At 36.3% G+C, this 17,276-nt stretch overlaps 1 protein-coding gene across 2 annotated transcripts in view; it reads right to left on the bottom strand.

Annotated features, from left to right (window-relative positions):
• Window positions 1-44: 44 nt before the first annotated feature.
• The window catches only part of FNIP1 (folliculin interacting protein 1), a 126,058-nt gene continuing 108,826 nt past the window's right edge, over window positions 45-17,276 (bottom strand). For both annotated transcript variants that reach the window (XM_082457832.1, XM_082457833.1), the window contains 3 exons: window positions 16,359-16,556; window positions 5,574-5,689; window positions 45-2,826 (listed from right to left, as the gene is read on the bottom strand). In XM_082457832.1, coding sequence (XP_082313958.1) covers window positions 2,748-2,826; window positions 5,574-5,689; window positions 16,359-16,556 — 393 coding nt within the window. In that variant the 3' untranslated portion in view covers window positions 45-2,747. The remainder of the gene's footprint in view (window positions 2,827-5,573; window positions 5,690-16,358; window positions 16,557-17,276) is intronic.

The following is a 17,276-nucleotide window of genomic DNA, read 5'->3' as shown; positions in this document are numbered from 1 at the left end:
TTGCAATACCTTATTAAATGTGAAAGAAAGACCAACATCATCCATCAAATTGACATGTGTATTTATTGCACAAATATCCCCTAGAACTGGGAGGTTATTATAATACAGGCGTACATTTGAGAAATGTATACAGAACAAGGAACAAGTATTTACATTTTACATCTCCCACCATCTAAATAACTTAAAGCATAACAATCTCATAAGACATCTACCAGAAGTAGGCATTGTGTAAAATCTGTTTTTTTTTTTAAAGTGATCATCCCCAGTGTATGCCAAATGCAACAAAATGAAATCTGTGCTAGTATGTTTATTGCACTTAACATTTTCAAACTCAAAATTAAGACATATTAATAAAAGTCAGGAATATTTAAAATCAAACCAATTAGTTTATATACAGGAAAAATTAGTTTTAAATCTATAATGTAAAAGATCCCTTTTTCATCTCCTGTTGCAACAAACAGGTTTTTAAAATGTGTAACATATATCTGTCTGTACCATAAGAAGTTGAAAAAAATTATCTTGAACAAGCCAAAAATTCCTTTCACATTCATCATAATGATCACACTTTAAAGAAGTAGCAGCTCATTCCTTGGGCTTTGTGTAATGCAAGAATGACTATGACGAAGGAGCAGAAATTACAGAAGGATTGCAAATTATAAAGCTCAGGAATCCTATAAGGATTGATGATTCTATAAGAAACTATAGGCCTTTTCCTTTCAAGCAAAGCTTAGTTTTAAGAATTACAGTAGCATGAGCCATCCATTTATTGAAGAGTAGATTTCCTAAATGGTAATTTATTAGAGATTTCAAATAGATAGGACTGTGAATAGTTCAATGATTAATTTAAACAATAACACACACAAAAAAGACACTGTCTACCTGCTACATATCCTGAACTACAATTAAAAAAAAAAAATGTACATTGGCCACAGATGATCTTTTCTATATTCTGAATTCTGCTAAAGAGATTGATTCATAAAATTCCAAACAACAGATGAGAGAAGAACTTCATTAATGAATAGACTAAAAAAATTAAGCTAACGAAAATATATCCATAAACACTCTTTGACAGCAAGTCATCCATGGAAGACTCTGGTACTAACTAGGACCAGCTGATAGGACACAGGGGCCAAAGTGATTGCAAGCACACCAGTTTCAGGTTTACATTCCATTAAAATAACCATTTCTTCTTAGTCTAGCTGGAGATTAGAGTAAGACAAAATGTGACCCAATGCTATAACTTCAAGGTCAAAGACTAAATAAACCACAGAAATCTTCCTTAATTATTGAAAACTTTAATAGCAAGAACAGATGCATTATAGAAAAAATGTACCTAGAAACAGAATGAGCAAGTGGTTTTCTGTTTTAAGCTAATCAACTAATTATGATGAAAATAGTTCATGAAAGCAGAAACCAGCTTCACTTCTAGCATTAAAAGCATCTTAGACCAGATAAGTAAAGGATAAACTATAATGTAGTATTTCAAGTAAACTGAGGTAGTAGAGCATAATGAAAACTTTATCTACCCATCTTTCTATTTACATTACTTACAAGAGTTTGGTTCCATATTAGCCTTTCTCACAAGCAACACTCTACGATATATACAAAAACAGTAACAACTGAAAAGTTGAAATCTTTGAAAAAAAATTAGCTTTTGGAAGAGAGGAGCTATTAGAGAAAAAAAATAATCTTAAGAGTTAATGAGTTCTTTTAGTGTAAATTGAATATTATGAAGCAGTGAAACAAATATTCAGTTCCTATGGGTTCAAGAAGGGCTGATACCGAAACCAAGGGCCTCGGCTACCTGAGCACTTTTAAAGAAAATAGTATTATTTCTGCCAATGCTTTGGTGCAATTTTTAATCCTAATTTTAATTTATTAAATTAAATGCAAATACGTAAATATTAACATTTATAAGAATTAGCTTATACTTATAAACAAAACAAATGGTATAAAGTAGTATTCTTATTTTGGGAATCTATATTCCTCAGCCTTAAAAAAAGATTGGCTTTACTTATATTTTAGGGTGTGTAAAACAGAAAAATCACCAGAAAGTAATATTTCAACATTATATACAATTAATCCTAGTTGAAAATATATTTTTTAAAAAGACATGTTTACCAATCTTGTATTTCTACCTCTGCTTTTTTAAAAAATAGATACATATGTACACTTGGGTGGATAACATAACACAGGATTTATACGCTTTATTCTGTTTATTCTAATTAACAAGCTGTTTAAAATACTTTGAGAAATACCCAGAAATTAGCTATTTTGAATTGAAAAACAAAAAAACACAAATAAAGTTCCATAGATCTTTGTACCTTAGAAATAAAGAATTAAAACTAATGAAATGACTCTTTCTGAGCCATTTAATCATGAGATATCCATTCCTCCTACTTATGGGTTGTGGCAAGACTGTAGTGATCATAATGAAATTCCTTGATGTTATTCATTTTGTAGAAACGTCGAAGTTACACTTTGGCTTCTTCAAATGCTTTCCCCCCAAATGCTGTTTTTAGTTTCACTTGGTTAAAAATCTTCCACCATCTAGAAGTCCAATCAAAATGAAAAAGCCATCCAGTGATGACACAATATGCACTGCAATGCAGAATACCCACCCAGGTGACTGACTCATTCAGATGAAGGTCTGACAGAGAAAAAAAATTGCCATAAATGCATGTTGTGACTGCTTCCTTTGTTTCTACTTAACTTTCCACCAAAGTTAATTTCCAACAGCCTTTCTGTTAAAGTAGTATCTGAGCAACATATGGAGAGTGAGTGCTTGCTACAGCAGCCAGAAGAGGAAGATCACTGGATTCAATCCTGAAATTAAAAAAAAAAAAAAAATCTCAGTTCAGGTTTACTCCTACAAGCAATGACTGCTATCTATAAAGTCACTATACATCTCCACTCAAGGAGCTTGGCCACCCTGGCCAAAAGGAAAAGGGTAAGAGAACTGAAGACAATGAAAATTAGAAATTTTTTAGTAAGTAAAAACCGTAACTAAAGATTTTTAAAAAAGAATGTATCTGAAACCCAACAGTAGCAAAGTCACAAATGCAGGAAACCATCTCACTGATCTGCTGATGGACCATGCATCAGGGCAAGGGATAATGTCTAAGAAATACTATATAGAGACTTCACTGGTGGCGCAGTGGTTAAGAAGCCACCTGCCAATGCAGGGGACACAGGTTCGAGCCGTGGTCCGGGAAGATCCCACATACTGCAGAGCAACTAAGCCTGTGCGCCACAACTACTGAGCCCACGTGCCACAACTGCTGAAGCCTGCGTGCCTAGAGCCCGTGCTCCACAACAAAGAGAAGCCACCGTACTGAGAAGCCCGCTCACCACAATGAAGAGTACCCCCGCTTGCTGAAACTAGAGAAAGCCCGTGCCCAGCAACGAAGACCCAATGCAGCCAAAAATAAAATAAATAAATTTATTTTTAAAAAAAGAAATATTATATAGTATAATAACAGAATAATAGTGTGCAGCCATATTGTTTTGGATACAAATGTTTCTATAATAAGATTTACTGGGAAGACATAATGGAAGCCTCTTAAAAATACAACCTACCACAAATAACTTATAGGAAAAGAAAAATGGCCAATAAATATCAAAATAAGTTATGTAGACACACTCCTGGTTAGAGAATAAATCTGAATAAAATCAGATTTCATTTTTCAGCTAGTAGCTTGGCAAAGATTAAAAAGTTTGGTAATAAATAGTAGTAAGAAGAGTGTGCTTCCCACTGTTCGTGAAAATTTATTCTGGTACTTTCTGGATAGCATTTACTATTACCTGTCAAAATATCAACAATTTAATCACATATGCCCTTTAATTCAAAAACTCTACATCAAAGAATTTATCCTATAAACCTCAAAGGTTTATATTTATTCCAGCATTGATTTGTAACAGCAAAAAACTGAAAATAAATTCCACCATATAATGGAATGCAATACAGCCATTAAAAATGATATAGGGCTTCCCTGGTGGCGCAGTGGTTGAGAATCTGCCTGCTAATGCAGGGGACATGGGTTTGAGCCCTGGTCTGGGAAGATCCCACATGCCACAGAGCAACTAGGCCCATGAGCCACAACTACTGAGCCTGTGCGTCTGGAGCCTGTGCTCCGCAACGGGAGAGGCCACGACAGTGAGAGGCCCGCGCACCACAATGAAGAGCGGCCCCCACTTGCCGCAACTGGAGAAAGCCCTCACACAGAAACGAAGACCCAACACAGCCAAAAATAAATAAATAAATAAATTTATGAAAAAAAAAGATATAGATCAGTATGTGTGGTATGTGCTTAAATGAACAAACATTCAAGATACATTAAAAGGCAAGCTGCACAAAGATATATAGAGTACAAACTAATTTATATTTTTAACCCTACACATTTAAAAATTCTGTAAGAAGAAACAATCCATTAACTGTGTTTGATTGAGGACTGGAAGTTGAGGAAAAGACGATACAACTTACTTTTCACTTTATGCCAAAATGCACTGAAACTTTCATTATATGACATTACTTTAAAAATTAGTTTAAATTTTCTAAAAATAAAGGCATTACATGCAGAGAATCATCTATTTCCAATCTGGATAATAAGCAATAACATTAATGAAAGAATTTAATTTGGTTTCAGACATACAGTAGCAACTCGATGTTGGCTCTTGCTCCCTTCATAAAAGCTGAAATTAGACATAAGTTCTAGCTTGTTTTAATTTATTCAACCAGCATTTCAAGAAATAATTTTCACACACACACACACACAAAGTGGACATAGAACATAGGGAAAGTGACCACAGAACATAATGAAAGGGGCTATACTATGCCTCTCGCCAATTTCCTGTTTGTCCTTCAGTTAGCATTTTAGATAACTAGCTTCTTCACAGGAATAACTTCAGAGTATAAAGACATAATATATAGATAATGGGGAAGGAGTAATAATATGTAGATAATATACCATCATCCATAGAGTGCCATTACTTCAATCAGATCATTTGGATGGCCGGGCAGATGCTGGGAATGATGAGTTTACAACATATTTAATAAATAAAAATGAATACTTATTTTTTTCTAATGCAAAAATTTAGACTTTAATTCATTTTTATTCGACTATATTCTCAACCTACTGTAATTGCACAAGGGACAGTGCATTTCAGATCAGTGTAGGACAGGGTTCTGCTTTTATATTGTATACAACAGGGGTCCCCAACCCCCGGGCCATGGACTGGTACTAGTCTGTGGCCTGTTAGGAACCAGGCCGCACAGCAGGAGGTGAGCGGCAGGCAAGCGAGCAAAGCTTCATGAGCCGCTCCCCATCACTTGCATTACTGCCTAAGTCATTCCCCACACCCCGTTGGTGGAAAAATTGTCTTCCACGAAACCGGTCCCTGGTGCCAAAAAGGTTGGGGACCGCTGGTATAGAACAACCCAGATGATAACAGTATACAGCTTCTAACAAGACAAAAAACTGAAAAAGAAAAAAGGCAATTCTGAGCAATATTCCTTGCCTAAATAAACACAGTGCAACAAGAGAGCAAAGCTGGAAAAGGAATCAGGAACATACCCTAAAACCACTCCCAGCTCCTTGACATGAACACGCATCTGCCCCCTCAGGTACTCAGACAGCATTTTGCTCTTGAAGTATAATTCCTGTAACCGGTCTTCAAGATGCATTACACACTGCAGTTAGGAGGGAAACAAGAATCAAGTCAGAAAATGCACAACTCTTAAGTAATGCAAATTCCAAAGCATCATGTTTTAACAATTCTATTTAGGTATTCCAACTTAAACTAAAACTTGGAGCACATTTTTATTTTTATTTTTTGAATTTTATTTTATTTATTTTTTATACAGCAGGTTCTTAGTAGTTATCCATATTATACATATTAGTGTATATATGTCAGTCCCAGTCTCCCAATTCAGCCCACCCCCCCCCACACGCCGCTGAATCAATTTACACTCCCACCAACACTGCCAGAGGGCTCCCTTTTCTCCACACCCTTTCCAGCATTTGTTTGTAGATTTTCTGATGATGCCCATTCTAACTGGTGTGAGGTGATACCTCATTGTAGTTTTAATTTGCATTTCTCTAATAATTAGTGATGTTGAGCAGCTTTTCATGTGCTTCTTGGCCTTCTTTGGAGAAACGTCTATTTAGGTCTTCTGCCCATTTTTGGATTGGGTTGTTTGTTTCTTTAACGTTGAGCTGCATGAGCAGTTTATATATTTTGGAGATTAATCCTTTGTCCGTTGATTTGTCTGCAAATATTTTCTCCCATTCTGAGGGTTGTCTTTTCATCGTTTGTAGATTCCTTTGCTGTGGAAAACCTTTTAAGCTTAATTAAGACCCATTTGTTTATTTTTGTTTTCATTTCTTACTCTAGGAGGTGGGTCAAAAAATATCTTGCTGTGGTTTATGTCAAAGAGTGTTCTTCCTATGTTTTACTCTAAGAGTTTTATAGTGTCCGGTCTTACATTTAGGTCTCAAATCCATTTTGAGTTTATTTTTGTGTATGGTGTTAGGGAGTGTTCTAATTTCACTCTTTTACATGTAGCTGTCCAGTTCTCCCAGCACCACTTACTGAAGAGACTGTCTTTTCTCTGTTGTATATCCTTGCCTCCTCTGTCATAGATTAGTTGACCATAGGTGCGTGGGTTTATCTCTGGACTTTCTATCCTGTTCCTTGGATCTATATTTCTGTTTTTGTGCCAGTACCATATTGTCTTGATTACTGTAGCTTTGTAGTATAGTCTGAAGTCTGGAAGCCTGATTCCTCCAGCTGCGTTTTTTTCCCTCAAGACTGTTTAGGCTATCCAGGGTCTTTTGTGTCTCCATATAAATTTTAAGATTTAGTGTTCTAGTTCTATAAAAAACTGCCATTGCTAATTTGACAGGGATTGCACTGAATCTGTAGATTGCTTTGGGTAGTACAGTCATTTTCACAATATTGATTCTTCCAGTCAAAGAACATGGTATATATCTCCATCTGTTTGTATCAGCTTTAATTTCTCTCATCAGTGTCTTATAGTTTTCTGCATACAAGTCTTTTGTCTCCCTAGGTAGGTTTATTCCTAGGTATTTTATTCTTTTTGTTGCAATGGTAAATGGGAGTGTTTTCTTAATTTCTCTTTCAGATTTTTCATCACTAGCGTATAGGAATGCAAGAGATTTCTGTGCATTAATTTTGTATCCTGCAACTTTACCAGATTCATTGATTAGCTCTAGTAGTTTTCTGGTGGCATCTTTAGGATTCTTTATGTATAGTTTCATGTCATCTGCAGTGACAGTTTCACTTCTTCTTTTCCAATTTGTATTCCTTTTATTTCTTTTGCTTCTCTGATTGCCGTGGCTAGGACTTCCAAAACTATGTTGAAAAATAGTGGTGAGAGTGGACTTCCTTGTTTTGTTCCTGATCTTAGAGGAAATGCTTTGAGTTTTTCACCATTGAGAATGATGTTGTCTGTGGGTTTGTCGTATATGGCCTTTATCATGTTGAGGTAGGTTCCCTCTATGCTCTTTCTGGAGAGTTATCGTCATAAATGGGTGTTGAATTTTGTCAAAAGCTTTTTCTGCATCTATTGAGATGATCATATGGTTTGATCATATTCAATTTGTTAATATGGTATATCACATTGATTGATTTGCGTATATTGGAGAATCATTACATTCCTGGGATAAATCCCACTTCCTCATGGTATATGATCCTTTTTTTTTTTTTAAGTTTTGTCTTTTTTTTTTTTTAAAAATTATTTATTTATTTGTTTATTTATTTTTGGCTGTGTTGGGTCTTCGTTTCTGTGCGACGGCTTTCTCTAGTTGCGGCAAGCAGGGGCCACTCTTCATCGCAGTGTGTGGGCCTCTCACTATCGTGGCCTCTCTTGCTGCGGAGCACAGGCTCCAAACACGCAGGCTCAGTAGTTGTGGCTAACGGGCCTAGTTGCTCCGCGGCATGTGGGATCTTCCCTGACCAGGGCTCGAACCGGTGTCCACTGCATTAGCAGGCAGATTCTCAACCACTGTGCCACCAGGGAAGCCCTATATGATACTTCTAATGTGTTGTTGGATTCTGTTTGCTAGTATTTTGTTGAGGATTTTTGCATCTATATTCATCAGTGATATTGGTCTGTAATTTTTTTTTGTAGTATCTTTGTCTGGTTTTGGTGTCAGGGTGATGGTGGCCCCAGAGAATGAGTTTGGGAGTGTTCCTTCCTCTGCAATTTTTTGGAAGAGTTTGAGAAGGATGGGTGTTAGCTCTTCTCCAAATGTTTGATAGAATTCACCTGTGAAGCCATCTGGTACTGGACTTTTGTTTGTTAGAAGATTTTTAATCACAGTTTCAATTTCATTACTTGTGATTGGTCTGTTCATATTTTCTATTTCTTCCTGGTTCAGTCTTGGGATGTTATACTTTTCTAAGAATTTGTCCATTTCTTCCAGGTTGTCCATTTTATTGGCATAGAGTTGCTTGTAGTAGTCTCTTAGGATGCTTTGTATTTCTGCAGTGTCTGTTGTAACTTCTCCTTTTTCATTTCTAATTTTATTGATTTCAGTCCTTTCCCTCTTTTTCTTGATGAGTCTGGCTAATGGTTTATCAATTTTGTTTATCTTCTCAAAGAACCAGCTTTTAGTTTTATTGATCTTTGCTATTGTTTTCTTTGTTTCATTTTCATTTATTTCTGCTCTGATCTTTATGATTTCTTTCCTTCTACTAACTTTGGGTTTTGTTTGTTCTTCTTTCTCTAGTTCTTTTAGGTGTAAGTTTAGATTGTTTATTTGAGATTTTTCTTGTTTCTTGAGGTAGGCTTGTATAGCTATAAACTTCCCTCTTAGAACTCCTTCTGCTGCATCCCATAGGTTTTGGATCGTCGTGTTTTCATTGTCATTTGTCTCTAGGTATTCTTTGATTTCCTCTTTGATTTCTTCAGTGATCTCTTGGTTATTTAGTAACGTATTGTTTAGCCTTCAAGTGTTTGTGTTTTTTACGTTTTTTTCCCTGTAACTGATTTCTAATCTCATAGCATTGTGGTCAGAAAAGATGCTTGATATGATTTCAATTTTCTTAAATTTACTAAGGCTTGATTTGTGACCCAAGATGTGATCCATCCTGGAGAATGTTCCGTGCGCACTTGAGAAGAAAGTGTATTCTGTTGTTTTTGGATGGAATGTCCTATAAATATCAATTAAATCTATCTGGTCTACTGTGTCATTTAAAGCTCGTGTTTCCTTATTTTCTGTTTGGATGATCTGTCCATTGGTGTAAGTGAGGTGTTAAAGTCCCCCATTATTACTGTGTTACTGTCGATTACCTCTTTTATAGCCGTTAGCAGTTGCCTTATGTATTGAGGTGCTCCTATGTTGGGTGCATATATATTTATAATTGTTGTATCTTCTTCTTGGATTGATCCCTTGATCATTATGTAGTGTCCTTCCCTGTCTCTTGTAACATTCTTTATTTTAAAGTCTATTTTGTCTCATATGAGTACTGCAACTCAATCTTTCTTTTGATTTCCATTTGCATGGAATATCTTTTTCCATCCCCTCACTTTCAGTCTGTATGTGTCCCTAGGTCTGAAGTGGGTCCCTTGTAGACAGTATATATATGGGTCTTGTTTTTGTATCCATTCAGCGAGCCTGCATCTTTTGGTTGGAGCATTTAATCCATTCACGTTTAAGGTAATTATTGATAGGTATGTTCCTATGACCATTTTCTTAATTGTTTTTGTAGGTCCTTTTCTTCTCTTGTGTTTCCCACTTAGAGAAGTTCCTTTAGCATTTGTTGTACAGCTGGTTTGGTGGTGCTGAATTCTCTTAGCTTTTGCTTGTCTGTAAAGCTTTTGATTTCTCCATTGAATCTGAATGAGATCCTTGCCGGGTAGAGTAATCTTGGTTGTAGGTTCTTCCCTTTCATCACTTTAAACATGTCATGCCACTCCCTTCTGGCTTGTAGAGTTTCTGCTGAGAAATGAGCTCTTAACCTTATGGAAGATCCCTTGTATGTTATTTGTCATTTTTCCCTTGCTGCTTTTAATAAGTTTTCTTTGTCTTTAATTTTTCCCAATTTCATTACTATGTGTCTCAGCGTGTTTCTCCTTGGGTTTATCCTGTGTGGAACTCTCTGTGCTTCCTGGACTTGGGTGGCTATTTCCTTTCCCATGTTAGGGAAGTTTTCGACTATAATCTCTTCAAATATTTTCTCGGGTCCTTTCTCTCTCTCTTCTCCTTCTGGGACCCCTATAATGCGAATGTTGTTGTGTCTAATGTTGTCCCAGAGGCCTCTTAGGTTGTCTTCATTTCTTTTCATTCTTTTTTCTTTATTCTGTTCCACAGCAGTGAATTCCACCATTCTGTCTTCCAGGTCACTTATCCGTTCTTCTGCCTGAGTTATTCTGCTATTAATTCCTTCTAGGGTATTTTTCATTTCAGTTATTGTATTGTTCATCTCTGTTTGTTTGTTCAATTCTTCTAGGTCTTTGTTAAACACTTCTTGCATCTTCTAGATCTTTGCCTCCATTCTTTTTCCGAGGTCCTGGATCATCTTCACTATCATTATTCTGAATTCTTTTTCTGGAAGGTGGTCTATCTCCACTTCATTTAGTTGTTTTTCTGGGGTTTTATCTTGTTCCTTCATCTGGTACATAGCCCTCTGACTTTTCATCTTGTCTATCTTTCTGTGAATGTGGCATTTGTTCCACAGGCTCCAGGACTGTAGTTCTTCTTGCTTCTGCTGTCTGCCCTCTGGAGCACATTTTTAAAGCATGCAATTTTAGCTAAAGGAGTGTAAACCTTCTCTAGCTCATATCAAAGATTTAGATTCTCCAGTTAGTTTTTAATGTGGTAAATTACACATAGTATACAATTTACTATTTTACATATAAAAGTTACCATTTTAAACACTTAAGTGTTCAACTGAGAGGCATTAAGTACATTCAAAATGTTGTGCAAGTATCACCACTACCCATATCCAGAACTTTAAAAAATAAGTTTTTATTCCAAATTTGATAAATAAAACACTCAAATTAATACATCACAAATGTATTTAAATTAGAAAGGCTGCACATTCCTGTGAAGAGCAAAAGAAAAAAACTTTGCAACAGCTCACAGAGAGTGCTCTATAGGCCTTACTAGAAATGTTTCTAAGCTGGAATATTAAAAACGAAAACATATACATTTTGTTTATTGTCAATTAACTTGCTAAATTCACTAAAATAGGTGATTTTTCATGTGAATGGATGATATATATGTATGAAGAAAAAGCAAGAGGTGCAGGTTGTAAAACACTAAATTCTTGCACAGTATTTCTTCCCAATGAAAACCAGCTGCTGTTAAAGCTTCTAAAAAAAACACATTTTCTTTTTCTTCAGAAAAAACAATTGAATGTATTTCTTGGCATACATTGTTTGTGGTGTATATTTTGTGGTATAATGCTCACGTAGGCTGAAAATACCTTAAGTGAAAAAAATCCTATGAAACATGCTTATAATAAAATTCATCCATATATATATACACACACACACATACACACACACAAAATTTACCACACTACCCATTTTTAGGTATACAATTCAATGGCGTTTAAGTACATTCGTAATGCTGTGCACCATCATCACTATCCACGTCCAGAACTTTTTTTCATTATCACAAATAGAAACTCTGTACCCAGTATACAGTAACCCTTCATGCCCTCCTTCCCACCACCCCTGGTAACCTCTATCTACTTTCTGTTTCTATGAATGTGCCTATTCTAGATACCTAATGTAAGTGGGACCACACAATATCTATCCTTTTGTATTCTGCTTATTTCACTTACTGTAACGTTCCATCCACGTTGTATCATGTATCAGAATATCATTCCTCTAGGTCGTCACAAAGCACCGAGCTGATCTCCCTGTGCTATGCAGCAGCTTCCCACTAGCCATCCATTTTACATTTGGTAGTGTATGTATGTCAGTGCTACTCTCTCACTTCATCCCAGCTTCCCCTTCCCCCATGCCCCCGTGCCCTCAAGTCCATTCTCTATATCTGTGTCTTTATTCCTGCCCTGCCACTAGGTTCATTGGTACCACTTATTAAAATTCCATATATATGCATTAGCATACGGTATTTGTTTTTCTCTTTCTGACGGGATATGGGGATATACGTATACATATAGCTGATTCACTTTGTTGTACAACAGAAACTAACACAACATTGTAAAGCATTTATACTCCAATAAAGATGTGAAGAAAAATAAAATAAAATAAAACTAAGACCCACCAGGGACAGGCCTGGTAATATGTATATTATTAAAAAAAAAAAAGAATTTCATTCCTCTTTATGGCTGAAGTATTCCATTCTATGTATTACACGTCATTTGTTGATGGACATGAGTTGTTTCCAATTTTGTCTACTGCAAGTTAATACTGCTGTGAACATTACCATACAATTGTCCCAGTCGCTGCTTTCAGTTATTTTGATTATAAACCTAGAAGAAGACTTGTTGGACCACATGACAATGCAATGTTAAACTTTTTGAGGAACTGCCAAACTGTTTTCCACAGCAGCTGCAGCATTTTAGATTCCCACCAGCAACGCACAAGGGTTCCAATTTCTCCGCATCCAATACTTGTTATTTTCAGGGTTTGTTTGATCAAACCCATCCTTATCGGTGTGAAGTGGTACCTCACTGTGGTTTTGATTTGCATTTTCCTAATGACTAATGGATGTTGAACACTCTCTCATGTGCTTATTGACTATTCGTATACCTTCTTTAGAGAAATGTCTACTCAAGTCCTCTGCCTATTTTTTGAGTTGTTTCTTTTTTTTTAACATCTTTATTGGAGTATAATTGCTTTACAATGGTGTGTTAGTTTCTGCTTTATAACAAAGTGAATCAGCTATACATATACATATATCCCCGTATCTCCTCCCTCTTGCGTCTCCCTCCCACCCTCCCTATCCCACCCCTCTAGGTGGTTACAAACCACTGAGCTGATCTCCCTGTGCTATGCAGCTGCTTCCCACTAGCTATCTATTTTACGTTTGGTAGTGTATATGTGTCCATGCCACTCTCTCACTTTGTCACAGCTTCCCCTTCCCCCTCCCCATATCCTCAAGTCCATTCTCTAGTAGGTCTGTGTCTTTATTCCCGTCTTACCCCTAGGTTCTTCATGAGCTTTTTTTTTTTTTCTCTTAGATTCCATATATATGTGTTAGCATATGGTATTTGTTTTTCTCTTTCTGACTTACTTCACTCTGTAGGACAGACTCTAGGTCCATCCACCTCACCACAAATAACTCAATTTTGTTTCTTTTTATGGCTGAGTAATACGCCACTGTATATATGTGCCACATCTTCTTTATCCATTCATCTGTTGATGGACACTTAGGTTGCTTCCATGTCCTGGCTATTGTAAATAGAGTTGCAATGAACACTGTGGTACATGACTCTTTTTGAATTATGGTTTTCTCAGGGTATATGCCCAGTAATGGGATTGCTGGGTCGTATGGTAGTTCTATTTGTAGTTTTATAAGGAACCTCCATAGTGGCTGTATCAATTTACATTCCCACCAACAGTGCAAGAGTGTTCCCTTTTCTCCACACCCTCTCCAGCATTTATTGTTTCAAGATTTTTTGATGATGGCCATTCTGACCAGTGTGAGATGGTATCTCATTGTAGTTTTGATTTGCATTTCTCTGATGATTACTGATGATGAGCATTCTTTCATGTGTTTGTTGGCAATCTGTATATCTTCTTTGGAGAAATGTCTACTTAGGTCTTCTGCCCATTTTTGGATTGGGTTGTTTGTTTCTCTGATATTGAGCTGCATGAGCTGCTTGTATATTTTGGAGATTAATCCTTTGTCAGTTGCCTTGTTTGCAAATATTTCCTCCCATTCTGAGGGGTGTCTTTGAGTCTTTTTTATGGTTTCCTTTGCTGTGCAAAATCTTTTAAGTTTCATTAGGTCCCATTTGTGTATTTTGTTTTTATTTCCATTTCTCTAGGAGGTGGGTCAAAAAGGATCTTGCTGTGATGTATGTCATAGAGTGTTCTGCTTATGTTTTTCTCTAAGAGTTTTATAGTGTCTGGCCTTACATTCTGAGTTTAATCTATTTTGAGTTTATTTTTGTGTATGGTGTTAGGGAGTGTTCTAATTTCATTCTTTTACATGTAGCTGTCCAGTTTTCCCAGCACCACTTATTGAAGAGGCTGTCTTTTCTCCATTGTATATTCTTGCCTCCTTTATCAAAGTTAAGGTGACCATATGTGCGTGGGTTTATCTCTGGGCTTTCTATCCTGTTCCATTGATCTATATTTCTGTTTTTGTGCCAGTACCATACTGTCTTGATTACTGTAGCTTTGTAGCATAGTCTGAAGTCAGGGAGCCTGATTCCTCCAGCTCCGTTTTTCTTTCTCAAGACTGCTTTGGCTATTGTTGAGTTGTTTCTTCGCTGTTGTTGAATTGTAGGAGTTCTCTATGTATTCTGGATATCAATCTCTTTTCAGATATGTGATTAGCAAATATTTTCTCCTGTTCTGTCAATTGTCTTTTCACTCTGTTGATAGTGTCCTTTGATACACAGAAGTTTTTAAGTTTGATGAAGTCCCAATTTATCTATTTTTCCCTTTATTGCCAGTGTTTTTGATGCCACTTCCAAGGAATCACTGCTAAATCCAATATCATGAAAATTATCCCCTATGTTTTCTTTAAAGAGTTTTATAGTTTTAGTACTTAAGCTTAGGTTTAAGTTTAGATTTAAGCTTGAGTTCATTTTTGTATATGGCATAAAGTAAGGGTCCAACTTCATTCTTTTGTATGTATATATCCAGTTTTCTCAGCATGATTTGTTGAAAAGACTCCTTTCCCCTTTGAAAAGTCTTGGCTTCCTTATCAAAAACCAATTGACCATATATGTGAGGGTTTATTTTGGGGATACTATACTCTATTCGTCTTTATGTCTGTCCTTATGCTAGTACCACACTGTTTTGATTACTGTCACTTTGTAGTAAGTTTTAAAATTAGGAGGTGTGAGTCCTCCATCTTCATCTCAGTACTATCATCTTAATAATACTAAGTCTCCCAAACCGTGACTATGAGGTGTCTTTCATTTACTTATGTCTTTAATTTCTTTCAGAGATGTTTTGTAGTTTTCAGTGTACAAGTTTTTTGCCTCCTTGGTTAAATTTATTCCTAAGTAATTTATTCTTTTAATGCTATTGTTAGTGCTTTCTTAATTTCCTCTTCAAGATTGTTCATTCCTAGCTTATGGGAATGCAACTATCTTTGCATGCTGATTTATCTTGCATCTTTGCTGAATTCATCTATTAGCTCTATCAGGGTTTTTCTGGTGGAATCTTTAAGTTTTCTACATATAAGATCATATTTGCAAGCAGAGATAATTTCACTTCTTCCTTTCCAATTTGGATGCCTTTTGTTTCTTTTTCTTGCCTAACAGCTCTTGCTACGACTTTCCAATACTATGTTGAATAAAAGTGGTGAAGGTGAGCATCCATGTCTTGTCCCTGTTCTTAGGGGTAAAACTTTTAGTCTTTTACCACTGAGTATAATGTCAGCTGTGGGTTTGTCATATATGGCCTTTGTCATGTTGATCTACAAAGGTTTTTAACTATGCTATATTATAGTTCTCCTAACAAGAAAAGGAAAGAATCTTGAAAGTTGGAAATGGTGTCTGCAGTAAGAGGTTACCAGTGTTATAAAGAGCGATCATCCAAAGTCCTAACACAACAATGAGGATATAGAATTCACTGGCATTCTGCACAGAGCTTAGGGATATTGCATGGCCATACCTCACATGATACTAAGTAAGGCACTAAATTCTGGCTGCTGAAATCACAGACTATATACACACGTACACATCCGTTTCTGTCTTAGTCAGCTTGGGCTGCAACAACAAAGTACCAGAGACTCAGTGGCTTAAATAACAGAAAATTATTTTCTCACAGTTCTGGAGACTGGAAGTCTGAGATCAGATCAGGGTGCCAGCATGGCTGAGTGCCAGTGAGAACTCTTTTCCTGGCTAGTAGATGGCTGCCTTCTTCCTGCGTCCTCACATGGTAGAGAGAGCACAATCTCTCTCTTCCTCTTCTTTTAAGGCCACTAATCCCATCATGAAGGCCCCACTCTAATGATCTAATCTAACCCTAATTAACTCCCAAAGGCCATCACACTGGGGAGTTATTGCTTCAACATATGGATTTTAGGGGAACACAAACATTCAGTCCATAACACCTTCTTTCAGGAAAACAATGATGAAGCTAACAGTAGTATTCAATGTAGGCACATACATAACAATAGGGTTAAGCTAGCTATCACAGTGCTCACAGTAATTCAAGCCTTACAGATACTTACAAAATTTGGAGACAAGTTATGCTTATAAAGCTGAAGAGTGGAATGAAGCAGATTGGAAACAAGACTGGAAACCAACACTTCCTTTCCCAATTTATTATCTGTCATTCGTCTCTGGCTACTGGCCACTTGAACAGTCCATTTATCCATATCTGCTATAATACAGACAGCTTCTGCTATTGGTTCATCCAATACTGGATGCTGGGGAAAAAAAGAAGACATCATCTTATGATAAATAAAGTTTTCAAAGATAATGTTAATGGGATGGGCAAGGAAGAGATACTAGACAAAAACAGAATAAAAGAATATGAAATTCTGAGAGCTACTGCCAAAGAATTCTTGATAGTGAAGAGTGAAATAGTAAAGTAACTCAATAACAAATACCCTGAGAAATCTTTCAGAAGTCATCATAGATAGAAATTCATTACCAGAACTTTGTATTCTTTAATCCAGAACTTGAATGTCACCAGTATTTTGATCATTCATTCATTCAACAAATTTACTGAGTGCCAACTATGTGCCAGGCAACTGAAAGAAAATGTTTTTACCTTGGAAGAGCTAAATATTTTAAAAATCGGTAGGAAATAAATTCACATGAAGAAGTCAATGATAACGTTCTGTGCTAACTACCCCATCCAGTCAGGCATTAATTTCCTTGAGCACCTCAGAGGCTATCCCTTGATTATCCCTTCCTGGCTACGTATGCCAGGTTTTTTCTGTTTTACAGATGTATATCCAGAGTATGGATATAACAGTTAAAAAGGAGACAAATCAACAGGTACTAACATGTCTTTCCAGGATACATGCTTAAATGGAAAAAAAAAAAAAAAAGTCACTACATACACACACATACACATTATACCCCAATTATGTTTTTAAAAATACAGGGGACTTGCCTAGTGGTCCAGTGGGTAAGACTCT

This window comes from Balaenoptera physalus, assembly GCF_965194825.1.
Source record: "Balaenoptera physalus genome assembly, chromosome: 3".
Taxonomy (NCBI): domain Eukaryota; kingdom Metazoa; phylum Chordata; class Mammalia; order Artiodactyla; family Balaenopteridae; genus Balaenoptera; species Balaenoptera physalus.
The sequence above is the reverse complement of the archived record's forward strand: the minus strand, read 5'-3'. Positions and strand labels throughout refer to the sequence as shown.